Genomic DNA, 24367 nt, shown 5'->3' on the forward strand with positions numbered 1-24367 from the left:
CTGGACAGCTACAGATTGCTAAGCTGTTGCACTTCCAGTGTCTGGGACACTCACGCGAATCCCAACAGCGTCATCCTTCAAGATGACTTCACTTTTGCCCTTACTAGAAATGTATCCATTCTCTTTGGAAGTTGGTGTTTGAATCTATACTCAGAATGCTGCTCTCAGGACCAGCACACCTACTGTAAAAATCATATACGCACCTGAGAGCAAGACCTTTACAATAAGCACCTATCATGAACCAGGCATGAAGCAGGGTGCTTTGGTTACATGACTTAACATAATTCTCTTCATCACCATTATTTTACGGATAGGGAAAACCAAGGCATTGAGGAGTTATGTGACTTGCCCAGGCCCCATAGCTAGTAAATGGTAAGGGTAGGATTCAGGATCCTTCTACGTAGCTCCAAACCTGTACTTTTTTGCCATCACACCTGGATGCCTCCTCATTATAAAAGCCCCTCAACACATTCTTAAAGCAGGGCACTATCTATGTTCGTGCAGCAGGTCTGCAGTCATAGTACTTGGCATGCCACACGCTCTCTCCGCCTCACCCCACCCTCAGCTACTCAGTGCCAGAAGCCAACTGACCATGTGTGTCAGCTGCTGAGGAGAGGAAGGAGCTTTCTGGGTCTAGGAGAGTGTTTCTCAAGAGTGATCTAGGAACAGCACATCAGAATGAGGTGGCTTTCGTACACATAAGGCCTGAGAACCCCTGAGTGTGGGAGAGTGTTCTAAAATTCCCCCCACGTGCATCTAAGGCTTGAAGGCCATCCTCAGGAATGAGCGTGCTTCTGACACAGACCCATGCATAGGCATTCCTGTGTGTCTGGTCCACGGGGGGGCACAGAAGTGGTCCTGGATGCCACTCGGCCGATCTGTCTGCATCCTGCTTGCAGCTCAAATCACGTGTGAACCCAGTCTCCCACAAAGCTGTGCCTCAGGAAGCAGTGAAGAAATGTTGCTGAACCAGTTTCCAAACCAGAAGTGTGCCCATGTGTGAGCTGCATGATGCAACCTGGCTGACAGTTAGCTGTAGTTCTCGCATTCACAACCCGGGGACAGGAGACCTGGGGAAGGTCAGGACAGCTGGAAGTGTGAAATGAATGCAGCCCTGCATAGCTGTCAAAGGATCAAGCTGTCTGCGGCGGCTGACTGACCATGCACACACACACTCGGCAGCACCCAGCTAGGCATTACCTACTTCACCACCGGTGTAGAAGTCAGTGTTTGTCGGGTGAACGACAGCATCACTGTCGATCGAGGCAATGTCAGCCTGTACAACTTGCAACTATAACAGGTAAACAGATGTATATCAACTGTGTTGGACCGAGACCCACGCACAGGCACATTTACTAAGGCCCCAATGGCAGGGCTGGCCTACCTGGTCGATTCCAACATATGAGCCAAAAGGGCAATCAGTCCACGAAGTGTGCGCACATGTGGATGGGGGTGAGGAGAGGAGGAGGAGGAGGAGGAGGAATATCAAATGTGACATGTTTAAATTAAACATTTGAATGACAAGTCCAAAAAAAGAGAAACAGACACATGAGATCATTTCCAAAGGTTAAAAGAAATAACAAAACAACGAATGCCCCACTTCACTTCGCAAAAGCCTGTAAGACTGGCACCCCACTGAGAAGGCTACTAAAACATGGCATCTGTTTTTTAAAAAACGTGGACTATCAGGCGAACCAAAACAACAAGTTTCTCCATTTTATCAGCAGTAGTCACCTTTTAGGGTTTGATTTTTATTCCTGTGATGTTCATCATTTTGTCTACCTTCGAGGGACATCTCTTGAAAACTGAGAAAACAGTATAGGTGTGCGCAGAGGAATGCCTTTATTTTTCCCCCTCAATGTGTAAAAATATTTTTCCAGCCTACCTCTTATTCTAATCAATCTCATTTTTATGTATTTTACATATAAAATATACTATGGATAGATAGGATCCTAGCTTTTTCTAGCTTGTGAGTTTTTTGTTTTTGTTTTTGTTTTTTTAAAGAAAGTATCTGTTTAAGGTAGTTAGAAAACAAGTTCAAGCAGGGCATTTTTGAGTCCCAGTTCTCATGTCTTCAGCCCACTACTGTACCCAGTTTGTGTGGGTCGGGCCTGGGCTCTGGCATGAGCATCTCTCCCGGTAAGGAAATCTGCCATCATACACAGGTGGCCAAAGATGGGAACTAAAGATACACAAAACATACCTAAGTCAGCATCAGGCACAAGGCTGCCTTGGTGGGCACCTGCTAGCCTGTTGCCCCTGCCAGGCTCACAGCTAAGGAGACAGGAGCCTTCACTGTGCCCTAAGCTGACAGTTCCTCTCTGTAAAGGTGAGGCCACAGAGTGGAACACCTGAGGGGTACCCCTCAGCTTGCCCTGAACCGTCCACCCTCCTGTGCAGGGAGATGCCATGGTTCTGGGGCAGTTTTCCACTGGAAGAACTCACTCAGAAAGAGATATTGCCCTTCTTTTTAATATCATACACGAGCCAAATAATTCATGAAGGTGGCACTCAGTCATATACTGTTTTCAGTTGTAGAAGAAGTCGAAGTGACAGTAGGTGGTAAATTTGGGGGAAATCAATTTGCTGGTAGATTAAAGACAACTTAATAGTATACTGATGCAGCTTAATTGTCTCCCTTCTCAAGTGTTTTCATGCTTTGTTTGTCATTTCTAATTAAGGCTTAAATGGAGAAACTATCATTTTGTAGTTACCTGAGATTTTTCAGTTCTTAAAAAAACAAAAAAAAACAAAAAATACACAGTTTTAAAAAATCCCCCCCGAGTAACCAGCAGTCAGTGTGATCATTATGGAAGAGAATTTAGATGGCAATATATTTATAATCAAGGGGAAAGCAGCCAATCGGGCTTAATAAAACATAATCAGATCATTCCCATTTGGAATGGCTTGAAGTAAGTAGACATTCAATGTCTACCCTCAAACATTAATCTTGGTTTTGGGAATTTGGTTTGACCATCTGAAGTTTGAGAAGATGAAGAGCCTAAATTCTGGGTTCCATAACTTTTCAACTGACAGCTGATGGTGCCAAACCCCATCCCCAATTACCTAGGTCATCTTTAAGGTCAATGTCAGCATTGGTAGGATTGATTATGGCCTCCACCTCAAAGCCGGCTAAATTACTGATTTCACTGTGAATAAGGTTCAGCTGAAAAGAAAAGCATGAGGTGGGAAATAACAGGACAGCTGGGAAGTCACAGAGACGTGAGCCTTGGGATACAGATGAAGGGCAGTGGGCACTCCAGGTGCACTGGGCACAAAGGGGAAGAGGGAGTCACTGGCTAAACTGAATCCATGTCAAACGAAAGACTCAAATGCCACTCGGGATGCTAAAAAGAACCAAACTAGGCTGAGGGTCCAGAACGTGTTTGTCTGGTGATGCCTGGGGCCAAAGGGAGGCATAAGCCACGTCAGGCTGGTGGATCCACTTCCCTTGAAAAGAACTTGTGATCTGGGGGCCCAAGTACAGCAGTTATCAGGACCCAGAGTCAAGTACTCATTGCTGGGGTAGGGTGGGGTGGTATATGTGACTGTCCCCTTCTTTGAGCACTGGGATGGTGCGGAAGTCCTAGCTGGTTTGGGCAAACCCCTCGTAGCTCTACCATTCTCTTCCAAGTGGTCATGGGTCTTTGAGGCTGTCCCCATCACCGTGACTACTAGCAGGCTGGCTCCTGTGCCCTGCTCAGGGGTGGCGAGAAGCAAGAATGGCCTGTTACTTAGTAGCATCTAATTTTACATGCCTGTTAGTCATGTAATACTGAAGTTCTGGCCAAACCCAGGAAGAGACACAGCAGTTCTCCAGCAAGAGAGCGTGTCTTTTAAACTGTTCACGTTGTTGGTGAGGCTACTCTGAGGCCCAAGGGGTAGAGCATTTTCTTTGAGTGAGTTTTATGAGTACCCTACCACCTGAGTCTTTGTAAAGAGCCGCTGAATGTCCTCCCTCCCCACTATTATTCTGGTGCCACGGCAACCCTCAGTTTGAGAGGAATCCTAAGTTCTAGACTGGCTGTCAGAGGGCAGGGGGAATTAGCTGGCCCAGGATCCCCTTCCTGTTCTTAGGTCCAAGCGCCTGCAGCTAAGCACTCACACTCTCTCAGGGAAGATGGCTATTCTTCAGTGACAGACATTCCTACCAGATGCAGCAGAGAGCAATGCCCAGAGGAGCGGATGACCAAGACCAACTCAATCCCGGCTTGGGGAGCTGACCGCACCCTCGGGGCCCAGCAGGGCAGGCGCTCACTCCCAGGAGAGGGCCGTGTGCAGACACTCGGCTGGGAAGCTCTTGGTAACTGAGTTCCAAGTCACTGAATTTCTGGGGCCAAACATTTTGTTGAAAACAAAACCAAACAAAAACCTGACGTGCTATAAGCAGTAGAAATATAAACCCACATTTCTGATTCCCAGACGCAATCAGCAGATTCTCAAAAAAGGGACCTGCTTAGACTGAAAGTTGTGGAAATGAATTTGGTCTTATGGGCAGGGGAAGGACTCTGGCTAGGCCCTGCCACAGCGTGGTAGGCCTCATTTTTAGTTAGTGCTCGAAGAGAGAAGAGGTACAAGCTCTCTCCACTTGGACTTTCTGGGGTATGGTTCCCAGCACTGCAGGGTAATTAGGGGCCAGCCACTGGCATTCCTGAAGCTGAAGGAAGCCCCCTGGGGTGCCCTCACACAGTGAAGCTCTCAGAGCACAGGTCCTGGTGCCAGGACAGAGGCACAGAAGAGACAGCATCAGGGAGAGGGTGCTAATGGTGTTGGTTCAGGGGGCAGGGGTGTGGATGGGCACACAATGGGGGGGTCGGGGTCTCAGAGTAAGGCAAGTGAAGGTTTAGGTTTCAGGACAAGGGTGAAGGGTTTGATTATGGTATCATGTAAGTAACTGCGTATGACTTCAAGCAAATGCTGTTTATAAAACTCAAATTAAGCCAGTACTCCCTGCTCCCCACCAAAAATAAAAACCCACACTGTGTGAAGCAGCAGGAGATTGTTGGGGGAGGAAGGGAAAGGAGAAAAAAGGGAAAAGAACACTTCACTTGGTGTTATGAATGAATACACTTTAAAAACATCTAGGAGATTCCTTTTTTGTTTGTTTAAAAACCATACATGTTTAAATCTTTAAACTTCATAATATTTTTTTCTAATTGTATAGACACTTCTGGATTTGTATTCAGAAATGTCTCACCGGCAAATCAGCTACTGCCATGGGCTCTGATTCAACTAGCCGGGGAGACCCTGGTAGACTGTCTCTGCCTCTGCCTGGGGAGCACTCCCCCTGCTCTTTAGGGCTTTCTGGGGGAAAGTGCGGGGCTTTGTGGCCTTGCTGAAGCGAGGGAGCAGTTGCAAACAGAATTCCCAGTTGACTCGGGGCTCATCACCTTCCCTCTGAGCAGGAGCAGCCCTGCTCTTGGAAGCACTGAATCCTGCACATCAGGGAGCCACTGCCACCAGCATGGAGAAGCCCCAGCTAACCAAGTGCGGTTTCACTCTCACCCATATCATGCTCTGCTGGGTACCAGGCTCAGCAGAAGTCCTCAGGGTGAGGGGCTGAGCCACAAAACAGTATTGCTATTAAAAATGTACAATTATAGAGGACTATAAAGCATGTGCTTGGGGGAGGGGGGCGGTCTGTGTTTGTGTGTTTGGGAGAGGAATGGGGAGGGGAGAGGACAAATTGCTTCAGGCACTTTGGAAAGACAGATGGGCAATCATCTTGGCTTGGGCAGGCTGGACCAGGGGGCAGAAGCCAACAGTGATCTGATCATCTGGTCATGAAACAAGAACAGAAGCTCCCCTGGACAGGAGAAGGATGAGCAGAGGCCACGTATACACATGCCTGAAAAGGATCTCACTGTGCAGAGGACACATGCCAGCAGGCCTGGCAGGCCCAAGATAGATGCCCAGTCCTAGGAGGTCTCAGGCCCCCCTAAGCCCACCCAGGGTCAAATCCACCTGGGCCTCTTAGCCAAAGGGGCCCACAGCTGTCTGAAGCACATGGCAGAGCAGGGGTATTTGCACTGGGAAATCAGATTTCTGGGAAACTGTGAAAATTCCCAAGTTTAGTCTGATTTTCTGGGAGGGAGGAGGGTCATTAATGATTTCAGAATGTGAATAAGGTGACTACTTCCTTGTCTTAACATTGGGAAAGATGGAAAACCAAGTTGTAAACCACAGAATGGTGAATTTAAAGTATCTGTGAAGATTGTTGGCCACTGGAGAGAGTGCCAGTTATAGAGCAGAAAGGGGGTCCCACTTGGCTGCAGGGTTGGGGGAAGGGGACTGAGCTAAGTGTCCTTCAAGATCTCTTCCACCACGGGGACCTGATGATGCTCATGTCAGTGGGCTCTGCTGGAGCCAGCCTCTGATGTCTACAGTGCCCAGTCTCCCCTCGAGGGGTCATGCCCAGTTAACCCTTGTTGTCTACTCCTGACGTGAACTCGTTAGGGTACAAGCTCCTTGAAGGCAGAGGGCCGGCTGCCTCCTGCCCAAGGGCCATCCGATGCCTAAGACAGTGCTCGGGTTTCTGTAGGCCCACAGACAGAGCTGGAACTGAATGTCAAACATCCAGACACAACTTTAAGATGACGTGAACAAACCGCTTCCCTGAAAGCAGGGCTAACGGAAAGGCCAGAGCTCAGGGACCGGGCCCTTGGCCTGGCTGGGACCTGAGGTGGCTCACAGCTAACCTGGCCATCCTGGAAGGGAGGGTGGCACCCACCACTGAGAGCAGGTTGGGAGGCAGCCTGTCCATACGGAAGGAGCTGGTGGCTTGGGGCTACCGGATGGACATCTGGGCTGCCTTGACATGACCTCCTTGGCGACAGGAAATAGTACAATCCTTTTTTTTTTTTTTTTTTTAAACATATGTGATCAGAAATTCAATTTTAGGAAATAAACGTGATGATTAAAGATTACCTGAGTGACTTGTTAAGCCTAGCCTGTCACTGTCCAGGCTAGCCTGTTGGTATCTCTCATTCCCTCACAAGGGACAAGGAAGAAGACTTCTTCCCCTGTGCCCACCACATAAAATGCAACGCTTTTCCTGTTCCCAGAGTCCACTTTAACTACGGAGGATGGAGAGGCGAGGTCCTCCACAGAACTGTTTCCACTTCCTCATGGATCACCATGTGTTGTTCCCTGTGGCCTGCTCCAGGGCCCATTCCTGCCCTGGCCTCTGGGGTGGAGGGGCTCCTTCCTCTGTGCTATGCTGCCAGCCTGCACGCATCCCCGGCCTGAATTCCCCCAGAGGCCTCAGGCCTGGAGGTGGCATCTGGTGGGTTTCAGGCTAGAATGTGCCACACAAAGACAAGGACCCCTGTGGGCACTGCTGGAGGCCCAGAAACATGGCTTCATCAGCGTCCTAAACTGTCTCGGAAGCCAGTCGTCAGCCATAGGGTGGAAGAGGGTGGTGGGCCTTTCCTCCTCATTCCTGCTTCAAGAGCTCCCTCTCTCTTTACTGTTCCCCAGCCCCCGGGACTAGGGTGTCTGCATCTGAGGAAGAAAACCCACGGTGCCTACCCCTGCCTCTAGTGGCCCACAGGGCTGCGGCTGCAATCCTGATAGTTGGCGAGGCACACACGCATGCCCTCCGGACACTGCTTTCCCAACTGCTTCTAATGATACTGACTCTTCCAAGGAAGCCTACATCACTTACTACCACTGACACAGATTTATAGAAATACACATTGGAAGTACTTTTTTTGGACATAAGGCTTTTTAAATCTCTGAGAAGAAGCTGAGAATCTCCACTGAACCACAAAGCAAACACATTTAGTCGATTCAGATTCACAGCACTGTTTCCCTTTTGAAAACAATTCAACAATGTGTGTGGAATACTGGGTAAAATCAGAGAGCAATGAGGGCGGTTACTCCTGAGACGTCAGTATGTGAAATACATTATCATCAACAACAATGAGATCCCAGGCTCCTAAGCCCTGGGCCATCTTCTCCTGCAAGTAGCTTAGCAACTGTGCCTTTCAGGGCTGTAGCGAGCACAGTATCACCTTTCTGACCTCAGCTTGCTTTGCACTATTCCAGCATTGGTTTCATTGTCACAGGTGGAAAGTAAGACTCAGAACACAGGGCACCATACAGTCACCATTGTAAAGTACCCTTTCTGAAACACTTCCTAAAATCCAAGTCAAAATTAATGTCTGTAATAATGACATTTTAAAATGTGCTTTGTGTAAAAATTCCTATGTGTCAGTTTGACCACTCTGGCCCCTTTTGCACTAAATGCCATGACTTTCACTGGACAGACTATAAAGGGCCAGAAAGTCCTGCTTCAAAATAACGCTCTCAACTATGAACACTTACTCCCTCTCTCATGCTGCAGGGCACAGGGTTCCAGAAAGGGTTGCTAGGACACTAGCTTCTAACAGGGTGCCCAGGCTGACTTGAGATGATGCTTTATTCTGTGACACCACTTTTGGGGAGACACAGTTTACTCTGCTAAAGGGCACCTGCAGGGCTGGATTTGGGGGTAGCTCATCCTGGATGTGTGTGTCCTGGGTCATTAAGCTGGAAGCAAAGGGCAGTCTTGTGGTAGTTTGGGGTTCTGTTCTCACCACTCACACCTGACTGTGTGATACGGGAAAGAAGGCAGGTGTTCTTTCTGGCTCTGCACTCAGCCCCTTCTCTCACAGCTGACCATGTTACACTGGGCTCCAGTTCAACCAGTCCCTTCAGGCTCTCCCTCCGAAAGTCAAGATATCAAAAAGCCACATTAGTTTCGCTGTCAAGCCTCCATCTTCCATTTTCCTCTATTTCCTAAATATTAGATAACATGCCTGTAAATGACTATAGAGTATCAGTGCTTCTCTATAGCTTTTTGGACTCTCCCTCCCCAACCGTGAGTGGAGTATAGTCAGTATTAGCTGGATTTGTACTTTCTGGTACTTTCCTGCCTGTGGTGCCTGGTCCTGAGGCCTGAGACCAGGCTGTACCCAAGATGGAGGAGATGGCACTGCTTGGTTGCAGAGGAGCTAGCAACGTGTCTGCAGTCTCTGTTGCCTCCCTTCCCTTCCAGGGCTCGTATGCAGCAGACGAGGCCCTGATCCCAAGGCCAAGAAGGGCAAGAAGGGCATCTCCATTTGTACATGGACATTTGTATGGCTGAGTACGGCTATTTTGGAAATCCAGCAAGGGGGTGTGAGGAGTTCTGATTTGACGCTGGCTTTGGGGTAACCAGCAGGAAAGAGCAAGAAGAACACGGGGAAGGGAGAGGCCAGGGTCAGGGCACCCAAGAGCGGGGTACGGGAAGGAGTGAGGGAGAGGGTGGACCCAGGCACTGAACTGTTCTACCTGCTTAACAGGTTTCCAAGTCCTGGCTAATCGTCAGCATTAGGGATCTGAAGCACGCTGGAGCTAGTCCTAAATCGCAGAGCTTTTTCGCACTTTAGTTCAAACCAAAGCAATTTGGATGACAGGTCACGTTAACTTTCAATATATTACCCAAAGGACAGGTTAAAGGGTGTGAAAGTAAACCCAGGTGGTTGCCTTCACTGCTGAGCTGAAATTTTATAAATAAAAAATATTTTAAACAAAAACTTTCAAAGCCCCAGACCTTAAGATGACAGAGAGTGTTGCTTAGTTTTTCCTTTGAAAAATGCATACAAAATACAGATAATGGTTATAAAATGTACACTGTAATGGTTATTTGCTGGAACACAGAGTCCACCACAGGAATTGCATCATGAGAGCCTGAGTGCAATTAGTGACAGGAAGAGGGAGGGGGAGAAGGAGCACTTGCAATGACATGAGCAGGAGGACTATGTCACTGAGATGCAAAAGGAAACTGACAGTGAGGTTTTAAAAATGATGCAGCTTCAGAACCAAGTTGTTCACCACATGCAAACTAAACGCAATTTACATGGAAGCTCAAATCCATGCCTTTAATTTTTTTTAATGTAGGATAAAAAAAAATTCAGAAAAGTAATTCCCGCTCTCTCTCCACCCCCTTTTTTGGTGTTAACAGAGAAATATGAACTCTCATTCTCAGGTCTTAAAAGCCTTTGCATCATTTTTATTTTCAACAAAAGTGAATCATTTGTTACAAAACCATGGCGTCCTGGCAAATTTGCATCACTGGGGCGGCTGAAAACATATTGCCCACGGTTAAAACAAACTAACGACTGGCTTGAGGAGTCCTCAGGTGGCACCGTGTGTCTAGCAACAATCCCGCCCCCTGGATCAAGGTTCCACCTTCAGTGCCCACCGGAACACCTGGGCTGCCTGCTAGACCTTTCCCTTTCCAGGACCCAGTTTTGACTTCCAGCTGCTTTTCTGGGCAGGACTACAGGATGACCAGGTCATCCCATATACACAGCTCCTTCCACAGACTAAGCCCAGGGTGTCCCGACCCCCATAGGAGCTGCTGTCCCTCTTCTTTACCACCACCTCCTCTCCCCACCTGCCAGTCTCCCCTCAGCACCCTGTCCAGCCCTCCCTGAGTCCTCTCCTAAAGCCGCCCCAGGCCCCACTCTCTCCTCCAGCCCATGAGGCCAGGAATGGTCCTCAGTCAGCCTTCCTGCTGGTGGAGGCACCCATCTGTCCCAGGGCCCGCGAGCAGACCGGGGCCCGCGTTTGCCTACCTTCTGGCCGAGGAAGAGGCTCTTGGTGGAGAGCACAGTGAAGCCATCGGCGGGTGTGCCCTCGGTTGTGCTGTCGGCGCTGGCTGCCTTGCTGACTTCTCCCTGCTTCTTCTTGCACAAACAGAAGAGTCAGTATGAGGCCTGCACAGATGGAGACCACGTGAATCTGGGCTTTTCTAACAGGCAGGTGAATGCCCATAAGACTCAAGAGAAAACAGGAAACTAAACCACTACTAGTTCTCAGCATTTTTCAAAGTGGGGGCTGCAGGCTTATTTTGAAGTCCAAGAGTAAAGAGTGTTAAAATGTATTTTCATCACCTTTATAATCTTAAAAAAATAGCTACCTAAAGGCAAAACTTCACAGTGATAATTTAGAACAGAACCACTTGCATAACTGTAGACCAAGTGAATGTCTCTTAATTCAGGGTCTTCACTTTCTAGATGCCTGTACAGTATTCACGTCTGAGGGGAAAAAACAAACTGCTCTGGATCCTTAGTTCTCAAAGAGCCAAAAATCAGACCAAGGATCATCACCCTCCAACCCTCTGAGCCCAGGAGGTAAGACTCTCCCACCCTCTTTCATTAAGACCCGCCTTGGAGAAGGATCCATATGGGGGCTGTTGGTGAGCCTCTCTGTCCCCTGAGATGCCCCACCCCCCTGCAGTGAGCATGGATCTTGGCAGGCTCTTGGGCCTCTTTCCAGCGTCATTCAGACTGAAGTATATGTCCTCTGGGGTTTCCAAGAGCCTTGCAAAGGTATGTCATGTAGAGAGGTATGATTACTTTGCAGATCCTCTGCTGCCTAATGTACTTCTTCCTGAAGTGGATCTGCCCTAAGAGTGATCTATGCTTGCAATCAAGGTTTCATGCTGGGTCTCCCTTCACAACCATTTCTCCCACTTCCCAAGAGTGAATATTAGCACCACCCTTCAAGTAGGGATACATGTCTTTCTCAGTCTTTTATTTCTGTCAAGGACGAGGCTTGTATTAGAAATGGATATTTTGGCTCATTTGGGGATTTTTTGCATTCAGATATATTGGTGAGTGAGGAAAGTGGGCACAATAGCAAGTTTTTGTTTAGGTATTTTTTCCTTCCCCCAATTATTATCAAAAAGGACATTACTCCTGAGGATGGTCCAGTGGGAGCAAATCAACAAAGTACGGGGTGAGAAATATTATAAAATATATAAAATATGATAAATGGCCATGGCTTCCTGAAGGAAGGATCTGGACAGAAAACTCAGGGCAAGGCCCGTGCCCTATCCATTTTCCCTTTTAATACTCAAATTCATTAACATATTAACATTTTTACTTACACTGAAAAATAAGGTCTAATTTTACTAAGTGCTTTAACAATAAGGACTGCTTTGGCATTTAGGTTATATGGCTAACCTGGAACATTTTCCATTAATTAAATGAACTAAATTTGATGCTCCAAGGTTTTGATATAAATGGTAAGACAGAAAGCATTTTAACAAGAAACATGGTATTAGCAAAGATATAGTAAAATTATCACTCTTTTGGTTTCCTAACACTTCAAGTGTATCAGATTTGACAGGTATAATCAACAATTACATGGTAAGTCTTAGTAAAGCCTTTTTGATATACTTTCCAGGAAACAAGAAAAGCAAAGACGGGATGACAAATCCTTTCACAAGTCAGATGTTTCTAATTCTGTGCTTTCAACAAAACTGAAGAAATACCAAATTGAGTTAACAGCTGATAGACCATTAAAGAACAGATTGATGGAGTTTAGTTAACAGTCATGTACCAATGCGGGTTTCTTAGTTGTGATGAATGTACTAGGGTTACAGAAGATGTTAACAACAGGGAAACTGGGTGAGGGATATTCAGGAACTCTCTATACGGGCTTTGTAACTTCTGTAAATCTAAAACCGTTCTAAAATAAAACATTTATTAAAACAAATTGATGACAGATTACTATGTGATTGTTGGCATGTAACTCAGAAAGAGTTCAGAGGATTGAGCGATGTTGCTATAACAAAATCCTTTCCAGTCCCATTTAATTACTTTTGTGAACAAGATTTCCCAGGCACTTATACCTATAAATAAAATATAGGATGATGACTCATCTTTACAATGAGCAACATTCATCTAGGGTACTTGAGTTAACTGAAAAAACTATCTCCATGCATCCCATGACATGATACAGTTCCAAAAAAATTTTACTTTCTCCTTAATAGTTAAAATTAAAATGTGTCAAGTATTTATCAGTTTGATCAACTGTGTATTATTAATAAATGTGATAACTATCCAATCCTGTGGAAACCATAACATTTAGTGCTTTTATGATCACAAGAAAATTTTTCAAAATGAATTTAAATTTATGTACATTATTTTTGTTGCGCAAATCACTAACATACTACAAGCAAAAAAAAATGTGTTATATTAGGATAAAATTTTGTGGGGCAAGTGAAAGGAAAATAAGGGCTCAAAGGAGTAAAATTATATAAATTTTCCAACTGTTAAAAAAGAGCCTGTTTGTGTATTTTGTGGTATATCAAATCATCACAGTAAGTAGATTTCATTGGATATATTTAAATAATGAAAGAGTTTTCTTTTTAAAGTTCAATATGTATTATATATCAAAATTATACCCTTTGTAGTAGATATTTAAATTTATTATGAGAAGTTTAGCTGTCAAATTTTAGATGTATGAGCTATGAAGACTTTCAAAACTGCCTTAGGAAGTATGCAAGCAAAAAAGTTTTAAAGCCACTACTCTACCCAGTGAACACCATTCATACACAAGGTGCTCAGTAAACGCTTGGGAATGAAATGCAGTTGCTAAGTAGATAAATATTTTAGTGCTTCTGCCCAAGGATACTTGGATTTTAAGAGGTCAGAAAGCCCTAAATGATAGAATTTCAGGCATCTGGGAATTGGAGCTGGTTTTACGGGGAGGAGGGGACCTGAAAGGCTCCCTGTGCCCCGGATACAAGTCAGCAGCTGCCTAGGCAGCCAGGTTATAAAGCTTAACCTGTGGTAATTAATACTGATAATTTTCAGCAATGATTCATTTGCATATGGTCACCTGCATTAAAGCTGTTGCCCCACATTGTAAATTGGTTCAGCCACTATGGAAAAACAGTATAGAGGTTCCTCAAAAAATAAAAAATAGAACTACCATGTGCTCCAGCAATTCCACTTCTGGGAATATATCCAAAGGAAATGAAAACACTATATTGAAGAGATATCTGCACCCCCATGTTCACAGCAGCATTATTTACAATAGCTCAGACATGGAAACAACCTAAGTGCCCATCAACAGATGAATAAAGAAAATGTAATACACACACACACACACACACACATACACAATGGAATATTATTTAGCCATAAAAAAGAAGAAAATCCTGCCAGGAAGCTGAGAGTTCCAAATAAGATGAACGCAAACAAGCCCGTGCCAAGACACATTATAATTAAAGTGGCAAAAGTTAAAGACAAGGAGAGACTCTTTAAAACAGCAAGAGAAAACCTGTTACACACACACACACACACACACAAAAACCCCATAAGACTATCAGCAGATTTTTCAGCAAAAATTTTGCAGGCCAGAAGGGAGTGGCATGATTTTTCTAAATGCTAAAAGTAAAAAAAACTTCCCAATAAGAATACTCTACCTGGCAAAACTGTCCTTCAGAAGTGAAGAATACAGAAAGAGTTCTCCAGACAAACAAAAGTTAAAGGAGTTCATTACCACTAAACTGGCCTTAAAAGAAATAATAAAGGGACTTCTTTAAGCTCAAAAGAAAGGGCACTAATTAGTAACAGGAAAACATATGAAAGTACAAGCACCTTTGTCACTGATAAAGGTAAATATAAAGGTGGTAGATTAATCACTTATAAAGCTAGTATAAAGGTTAGAAGACAAAAGTACTAAAAATAACTGTAACTACAATAATTAATTAAGGACTATACACAAGATAAAGAGGTGTAAAATGTGATGTCAAAAACAAAACATGGAGAGAAGAGTGAAAATACAGAGCTTTCGAATGGGATCAAACGTGTTATCAATTTTAAATAGACTGTTATAAATATAAGTTGTTATATATAAGCCTCATGATAAACACAAAGTAAAAGCCTATAGTAGATACACAAAAGAGAAACGAATGTAAGTGTACCACTAAAGAAAATCATCAAATCACAAAGGGAGAGAGCAAGAAAAGAAGAAAGGAACAGAGGAACTACTGGATTGGCCAAAAAGTGCCTTTGGTTTTTAAGTAAAAATAAAAGACACATTTTTCATTTTCACCAAAAACTTTATTGAACAACGTATTCAACCTTTTGTTCCACTACCCTCTGCCATTGTTCAGGCAACTTCATAATTCCATCTTACCAAAACTTTTTATCTTTTTTGAGCAAAGAACTGTTCCAGGTGCCTTTTACAGTCTTCCAGGGAACTGAAATTTTTTCCATTAAGAGATTTTTGTAAAGACTGAAATAAATGGAAATCTGAAGGTGCAATGTCTGGTGAATACAGTGGATGAATCAGAACTTCCCAGCCAAGCTGTAACAGTTCTTGCCCAGTCATCAAAGAAACATGCGGTCTTGCGTTATCCTGATGGAAGATTATGAGTTTTCTGATGACTAATTTTGGATGCTTTTCATCAAGTGATACTTTCAGTTGGTCTAATTGGGAGCAGTACTTGCTGGAATTAATCATCTGGTTTTCCAGAAGGTGCTCATAGTAGAGGACTCCCTTCCAATCCCACCATATACACAACACCACCTTCTCTGGATGAAGGCTGACCTCTGGTGGGTTGGTGGTGGTTCATTTCACTTGCCCCATGACCTCTTCTGTTCCACATTATTATACAGTATCCACTTTTCATCAACCATCACAATTTGTTTTAAAAACGGAACGTTTTCATTACGTTTAAGTAGACAATCACATGGGGAAATATGGTCAAGAAGGTTTCTTTTTGCCTACCTTATGTGGAACCCAAACATCAAAGTGATTAACATAACCAAGCTAGTGCAAATGATTTTCAACGCTTGATTTGGATATTTTGAGTATGTCCAGTATCTCCAGCATGGTATAATGTTGATTTTTCTCAATTAATGTCTCGATTTGATTGCTATCAACTTCAACTGGTCTACCCGACCATGGAGCCGCATCCAGGGAGAAATCTCCAGCACGAAACTTCGCAAACCACTTTTGACACGTTTGATCAGTCACAGCACCTTCTCCATACACTGCACAAATCTTTTTTTGCGTTTCAGTTGCATTTTTACCTTTCTTGAAATAATAAAGCATAATATGCCTAAAATGTTGTTTTTTCTTCCATCTTCAATATTAAAAAGGCTACACAAAAATTCACCAATTTTGATGTCTTTTATAAAATGCATGCTGATATGACAGCTGTCACAATACAATCTAACAAAATTGTTTCAAATGAAGTTAAAGACAACTAAGTGCTACTAGAGCCATCTTATGGAAAAAACCAAGTGAACCTTTTGGCCAACCCAATACAAAACAGCCAAAAAACAATTAACAAAATGGGAATAAGTGCATACCTATCAATAGTTACTTTAAATGTAAATGCACTAAATTCTCCAATCAAAAGACACTGAGTGGCTGAGTGGATAAGTACACAACACCTATCTATATGCTGCCTACGTGAGACACGCTTCAGATGTAGGGATATATACAGACTGAAAGTAAAGGGATGGAAGAACATTTTCCATGCAAATAAAAACCAAAATAAAGCTGCAGTAGCTATACTTATATCAGACAAAATAGACTTTAAAACAATGACTGCAGTGACAATGAATGTCATTACATAATCATAAAGGAGTCAATCCAACAAGAGGATATAATATTTGTAAATATTTATGCACCCAACACAGGAGCAAATAAATATATAAAGCAAATATTAACAGACCTAAAAGAGAAACAGACAGCAACACAGTAATAACAGGGGACATTAATATCCCGCTTTCATCCATGGACAGATGTTCCTTACAGAAAATCAATAAGAAAACACTGGCCTTAAACGACATGTTAAACCAGATGGATTTAAAAAATATGCACAGCATATTCCACCCAAATCAACAGAACACACATTCCTCTCAAGTACACATATAACATTTTCCAGGATAGACCACATGATAGGCCACAAAACAAGTGCTAATAAATGTAAGAAATCATGTCAAGTATCTTTTCTGACCACAGTGGTATGAAACTAGAAATCAATTACAAGAAGGAAACTGGAAAAATCACAAATATATGAAGATTAAACAACATGTTACTGAACAACCAATAGGAACGATTACTTATCTTTAGTTTATCTATTAGTTTCATTTACCTTTTCTATTGTCCTTTGAGTCTCTATTTCATTCATTTCTGCTCTGGCCTTTGTTATTTCCTTCCTTCTGCCAACTTTGGGCTTCATTTGTTCTTTTTCTAGTTCCTTCAGGTTAGGTTTTTTTATTTGAGATTTAAAAAAATTTCTGATGTAGGCATTTATTGTTATAAATTTGCCTCTTAGAACTGCTTTTGGTGCATGTCATAAGTTTTGGTAAGTTGTATTTCCATTTTCATTTGTCTGAAGGTTTTTAAAAATTTTTTTCCTCTTTTCCTCTAGCCACAGCAATTAGGCAAGAAAAAGAAAAGGCATCCAAATCAGAAAGCAAGAAGTAAAACTGTCACTATTTAAACATGACATGATATTATACACAGAAAACTCTAAAAACTCCACCAAAAAAATTGTTAGAATAAATGAATTCAGTAAAGTTGCAGGACACAAAATCATTACACAGATTTCTGTGGTGTTTCCATACACTAATAATGAGCTATCATAAAGAGAAATTAAGAAAACAATTTACGACCACATTAAAAGGAATAAAATACCAAGGATTATATTTAACCAAGGAGGTGTAAGTCCTGCACGGTGAAAACCGTAAGGCACTGATGAAAGAAATTAAACACACAAATAAATGGAAAGATATTCTATGCTCAAGGACTGGAAGAGTTAATACTGTTAAAAGGTCCATACTACCCAAAGCAATCTACAGATCCAATGCAATCCCTAACAAAATTCCAATGGCGAGAGATCCCCAGCCAAGACAGCAGAAGAGAAGGACCTGAGCACACCTCCTCTCACGAAAACACCAAAATCGCAAGTAACTGCTGAACAACCATCGACAAAAAAAACTAGAGCCTACCAAAAAAGATATTTTCAAAGACAAAGAAGAAGCCACCACGAGATGGTAGGAGGGGCACTTTCATGACATCATCGAATCCCATACCCACCGGGTGGGCTTACCCACAAATTGGAAAATAATTATGTCACAGATGTTCTCCCACAGGAGTGAGAGTTCTGAGCCCCACGTCAGGCTCCCAAGTCTGGTGGTCTGGCATCGGGAGGAGGAACCATCAAAGCATTTGGCTTTGAAGGCCAATGGAGCTTAAGTGCAGGGGCTCTACATAACTGGGGGAAACAGATACTCCGCTCTTAGAGGATACACACAAGGTTTCACATACACTGGAACCCAGCACAGCAGTAACTCCACATGAGCCTCAGTTGGACCTACCTACGAGTCTTGGAGAGTCTCCTAAGGAGGTGAGGGTCGGCTGTGACTCATTGGAGGGGCAAGGACACTGGTGCCAGAGGTCCCAGAGAATACTGATTGGCGTGAGCTCTCCCAGAGGTCACCATTTTGGCATCAAGACCTGGCCCTACCCGACAGCCTACAGGCTCTAGTGCTAGTACACCTCAGGCCAACCAGCAGGATAGGAACACAGCCCCACCATCAGCAGACAGGCTGCCTAAAGCTGTACTGAGCTCACAGCCACCTCTAAACACACCCATTGACACAGCCCTGCCCAGCAGAGAAACTCAACCCAGCTCCACCCACCAGAGGGCAGGCACCAGTCCCTCACACCAGGAAGCCTGCACAAGTCCAGGACCAACCTCACCCACCAGAGGGCAGACACCAGAAACAAGAAGAGCTACGGTCCTGCAGCCAGCAGAAGGAGACCACGAAAACAGAAAGTTAGAAAAAAATGAGATGGCAGAAAAACATGTTCCAGACAAAGGAACAAGATAAAAACCCACAAGAACTAAGTGAAGTGGAGATTGGCAACCTACCTGAAAAGAATTTAGAAGAATGATAGTAAAGATAAGCCAAGATCTCAGAAAAAGAATGGAGGTACGGATCGAGAAGATACGAGAGACATTTAACAAAGAACTAGAAGATATAAAGAATAAAGAAAGATGAACAATTCAATAACTGGAATGAAAAATACACTAGTAAGAATCAGTAGCAGAGTAATTGAAGCAGAAGAAGAAATAAGTGAGCTAGAAGACAGAATGGTGGAAAGCACTGTCGCAGTACAAAGAAAAAATAATGTAAAGAAATGAGAACAGTTTAAGAGACCTCTGGGACAACATTAAATGCACCAACATTTGCATTAGAGGGGTCCCAGAAGGAGAAGAGAGAGAAATGGCCTGGGAAAATATTTGAAGAGATTATAGCCAAAGACTTCCCTAAAATGAGAAAGGAAACACTCACTCAAGTCCAGGGAATGCAGAGAGTCCCATACAGGATAAACCCAAGAAGGAACATGCTGAGACACATATTAGTCAAAGTGACAAAAATTAAAGACAAAGAAAAAATATTAAAAGCAACAAGGGAAAAGCAACAAATAACATACAAGGGAATCCCCATAAGGTTATCAGCTGATTTTTCAGCAGAAACTTTGCAGGCCAGAAGGAAGTGGCACAATATATTTAAAGTGATGAAAAGGAAAAGTATATAACCAAGAATACTGTACCCAGCAAGGCTCTTGTTCAGACTCAACAGAGAAATCAAAAGCTTTACAGATAAGCAAGATCTAAGAGAATTCAGCAGCACCAAACCAGCTTTACAACGAATGCTAAAGGAACTTTTCTAGGCATAAGATAAAAGTCCAAACTAGAATCAAGAAAATTATGAATGGGAAAGCTCACCAGTAAAGGCAAACACACAGTAAAGGTAGGAAATCATCCACACACAAGAAGAGAGTACAAATGCAGGATACAAGAAATGCATTTGAAACAGAGAGACCAGCAACTTAAAACAATCTTCTACATATACAGACTGCTATATCAAAACCTCACGGGAACCACAAACCAAGAATCTACAGTAGAGACATACACACACAAGGGAAAGCAATCCAAACACAACACTAAAGATAGTCACCAAATCACACAAGAAGAGAACAAAAGAGGAAAGGAAGAAAAAAACCTACAAAAACAATCCCAAGACAATTAACAAAATGGAAATAAGAACATACATATCGATAATTGCCTTAAATGTAAATGGATTAAATACTCCAAACAAAAGACACAGATTGGCTTAATGGATACAAAAACAAGACCTGTATATATGCTGGCTACAAGAGACCCACTTCAGATCTAGGGACACATACAGACTGAAAGTGAGGGGATGGACAAAGGTATTCCATGCAAATGGAATCAAAAGAAAGCTGGAGTAGCAATACTCATATCAGACAAATTAGACTTTAATTTTTTTTTTTTTGGCCACGCTGCACAGCATGTGGGATCTTAGTTCCCCGACCAGGGATCAAACCCTGTGCCACCCTGCATCAGAAGTGTGGAGTCTTAACCACTGGACAACCAGGGAAGTCCCCAAAATAGATTTTACAAGAATGTTACAAAGAGACAAAGGATACTACATAATAATCAAGGGATCAATTCAAAAAGATATAACAATTGTAAATATATATGCACCAAATATAGGAGCACCTCACTATATAAGGCAAATGCTAACAGCCATAAAAGGAGAAATCGACAGTAACACAATAATATGGTGTTAATATAATAATATTAACACCTGACTTACATCTTTGAACAGATCATCCAGACAGAAAATCAATAAGGAAACACAGGCCTCAAATGACACATTAAACCAGATGGACTTAACTGATATTTATAGAGCATTCCATCCAAAAGCACCAGAATTCACTTTCTTCTCAAGTGCACATGGAACATTCTCCAGTATAGATCACATCTTGGGCCACAAATCAAGCCTTGGTAAATTTAAGAAAACTGAAATCATATTAAGCCTCTTTTCTGACCACAACGCTATGAGATTAGAAATCAACGACAAGGGGAAAAAAACTGTAAAAAACACAAACACGTGGAGGCTAAACAATATGCTACTAAACAACCAATGGATCACTGAAGATATCAAAGAGGAAAACAAAAAATAGCTAGAAACAAATGAAAATGAAAGCATGACAATAAAAAACCTATGGGATGCAGGAAAAGCAGTTCTAAGAGGTCAGTTCATAGCAATAAAATCTTACCTCAGGAAACAAGAAAAATCTCAAACAAACTACCCTTATGTCTAAAGCAACTAGAAAGAGAAGAACAAACAAAACCCAACGTTAGTAGAAGGAAAGAAATCACAAAGATCAGAGCAGAAAAAAATGAAATAGAGACAAAGAAAACAATAGAAAAGATCAACGAAACTAAAAGCTGGTTCTTTGAAAAGATAAACAAAATTGATAAACCTTTAGCCAGACTTATCAAGAAAAAAAGGGAGAGGGCTCTAATCAATAAAATTGGAAATGAAAAAAGAGAAGTTACTATTAACACCGCAGAAATACAAAGGATCATAAGTGACTACTACAAGCAACTATACGCCAAAAAAATGGACAACCTGGAAGAAATGGACAAATTCTTAGAAAGGTACAATCTTCCAAAACTGAACCAGGAAGAAATAGAAAATATGAACAGACCAATCACAACCACTGAAATTGAAACTGTGATTTAAAAACTCCCAACAGGGAATTGCCTGGTGGTCCAGTGGTTAGGATCAGTGCTTTCACTGCGAGGGCCCAGGTTCAATCCCTGGTTGAGGAACTAAGATCCCGCAAGCTGCAATGCAGCCAAAAACAAACAAACAAACAAAACAAAAAAATTCAAAAGAACTCCCAACAAACAAAAGTCCAGGACCAGATGGCTTCACAGGTGAATTCTATCAAACATTCAGAGAAGAGCTATCACCTATCCTTCTCAAACTCTTCCAAAAAATTATAGAGGAAGGAACACTCCCAAACTCATTCTATGAGGCCACCATCACCCAGATACTAAAAGCAGACAAAGATACCGCAAAAAAAGAAAATTACAGGCCAATATCACTGACGAATAGACAAAAATCCTCAACAAAATACTAGCAAACCGAATCCAACAGTACATTAAAAGGACTTTACACCACAATCAAGTGGGATTTATCCCGGAGATGAAAGGATTTTTCAATATCTGTATATCAATCAGTGTGATACACCACATTAACAAATTGAAGAATAAAAACCATATGATCATCTCGATGGATGCAGAGAAAGTTTTTCACAAAATTCAACACCCCTTTATGATAAAAACTCTCCAGAAAGTGAGCATAGAGGGAACATACCTCAACATAATAAAGGCTGTACATTGATATGTCAAACCCACAGCTAACATCAGAGTCAATGGTGAAAAGCTGAAAACATTTTTTCTAAGATCAGGAACAGGACAAGGATGTCCACTCTCGCCACTTTTCTTCAACATAGTTTTGGAAGTCCTAGCCATGGCAATCAGAGAAGAAAAAGAAATAAAAGGAATCCAAATTGGAATAGAAGAAGTAAAACTGTCACTGTTTGCAGATGACATGATACTATACATAGAAAATCCTAAAGATGCTACCAGAAAACTACTAGAGCTCATCAATGAATTCGGTCAAGTTGCAGGATACAAAATTAATGCACAGAAATCTGTTGCATTCCTATACACTAACAACAAAAGATCATAAAGAGAAAATAAAGAAACAATCCCACTTACCATCACATCAAAAAGAAAAAAATACCTAGGAATAAACCTATTCAAGGAGGCAAAAGACCTGTCCTCTGAAAACTATAAGACGCTGATGAAAAGAATCGAAGATGACACAAACAGATGGAAAGATATAACATGTTCTTGGATTGGAAGAATCAAAATGACTGTACTACCCAAGGCAATCTACAGATTAAGTGCAATCCCTATCAAATTACCAATGGCCATTTTTTTGCAGATCTAGAACAAAAAAATCTTAAAATTTGTATGGAAACATCAAAGACCCCAAATAGCCAAAGCAATCTTGAGAAAGGAAAATGGAGCTGGAGGAATCAGGCTCCCTTACTTCACACTATACTACAAAGCTACAGTCATCAAAACAGTATGGTACTGGCACAAAAACAGAAAGAGAGATCAATGGAACAGGACAGAAAGCCCAGAAATAAACCCACGCACCTATGGTCAAGTAATCTATGACAAAGGAGGCAAGAATATACAATGGAGAAAAGACAATCTCTTCAATAACTGGTGCTGGGAAAACTGGACAGCTACAGCTAAGAGAATGAAATTAGAACATTCTCTAACAGCATACACAAAAATAAACTCAAAATGGATCAAAGACCTAAATGTAAAACCGACAGTATAAAACTCTTAGAGGAAAACGTAGGCAGAACACTCTTTGACATAAATCGCAGCAATATCTGTTTTGATCCATCTCCTAGAGTAATGAAAACAAAAACAAACAAATGGGACCTAATTAAACTTAAAAGCTTCTGCACAGCAAAGGAAACCATAAACAAAACGAAAAGACAACACACAGAATGGGAGAAAATATTTGCAAACAATGCAACAGACAAGGGATTAATCTCCAAAATACACAAACAGCTCATGCAGCCCAACAGCAAAAAAATACACGCAACCCAATCAAAAAATGGGCAGAAGATCTAAACAGACATTTCTCCAAAGAAGACATACAGATGGCCAAAAGGCACATGGAAAGATTCTCTAATGATTAGAGAAATTCAAGTTGAAACTACAATGACGTATCACCTCACACCAGTCAGAATGGCCATTATCAAAAAGTCTACAAACAATAAATGCTGGAGAGGGTGTGAAGAAAAGGGAACCCTCCTACACTGTTGGTAGGAATGTAAATTGGTACAGCCACTATGGAGAACAATACAGAGGTTCCTCAAAAAACTAAAAATAGAGCTATCATATGATCCAGCAATCCCACTCCTGGGCATATATTCCGAGAAAACCATCCTTTGAAAGGATACATGTACCCCAATGTTCACTGCAGCATTATTTACAACAGCCAAGACATGGAAGCAACCTAAATGTCCATCAACAGAAGAATGGATAAAGAAGATGTGGTACATATATACAATGGAATATTACTCAGCCATAAAAAAGAATGAAGTAATGCCATTTGCAGCAACACAGATGGACCTAGAGATTATCATACTAAGTGAAGTAAGTCAAACAGAGAAAGACAAATATCATATGATATCACTTGTATATGGAATCTTAAAAGTTAATACAATGAAATTATTTTCAAAACAGAAATAGACTCACAGACTTAGAAAACAAACTTATGGTTACCAAAGGGGAAGGGGAGAGGGGAAGGATAAATTAGGAGTTTGGGATTAACATACACTCGACTATATATAAAACAGATAATCAACAAGGGCCTACTGTATAGCACAGAGTACTCTACTCAATACTCTGCAATAACCTATATGTGAAAAGAATCTGAAAAAGAACAGACATATGTATATGTATAACTAAATCACTTTGCTGTACACCTGAAACTAACACAACATTGTAAACCAAATACACTCCAATATAAAATAAAATTTAAAAAATAAAATGTGCTCTTAATAAAAAAAGTATATATATGTATTACTGAATCAC

At 42.1% G+C, this 24367-nt stretch overlaps 1 protein-coding gene across 5 annotated transcripts in view; it reads right to left on the bottom strand.

Annotated features, from left to right (window-relative positions):
- The window catches only part of LOC103002265 (core histone macro-H2A.1), an 80769-nt gene that overhangs the window by 16453 nt on the left and 39949 nt on the right, over positions 1 to 24367 (bottom strand). For 2 of the 5 annotated variants that reach the window (XM_057540047.1, XM_057540046.1), the window contains exons 5-6: positions 10605 to 10715; positions 3067 to 3166 (exon numbers count right to left, since the gene is read on the bottom strand). In XM_057540047.1, the coding sequence (XP_057396030.1) occupies positions 3067 to 3166; positions 10605 to 10715 (211 nt within the window). Of the gene's footprint in view, positions 1 to 1200; positions 1292 to 3066; positions 3167 to 10604; positions 10716 to 24367 lie in introns of all 5 variants that reach the window. The other 3 variants (XM_057540051.1, XM_057540048.1, XM_057540050.1) reach the window with 3 other exon arrangements.

Source organism: Balaenoptera acutorostrata, chromosome 2 (genome assembly GCF_949987535.1).
Source record: "Balaenoptera acutorostrata chromosome 2, mBalAcu1.1, whole genome shotgun sequence".
In the NCBI taxonomy this organism is placed as follows: domain Eukaryota; kingdom Metazoa; phylum Chordata; class Mammalia; order Artiodactyla; family Balaenopteridae; genus Balaenoptera; species Balaenoptera acutorostrata.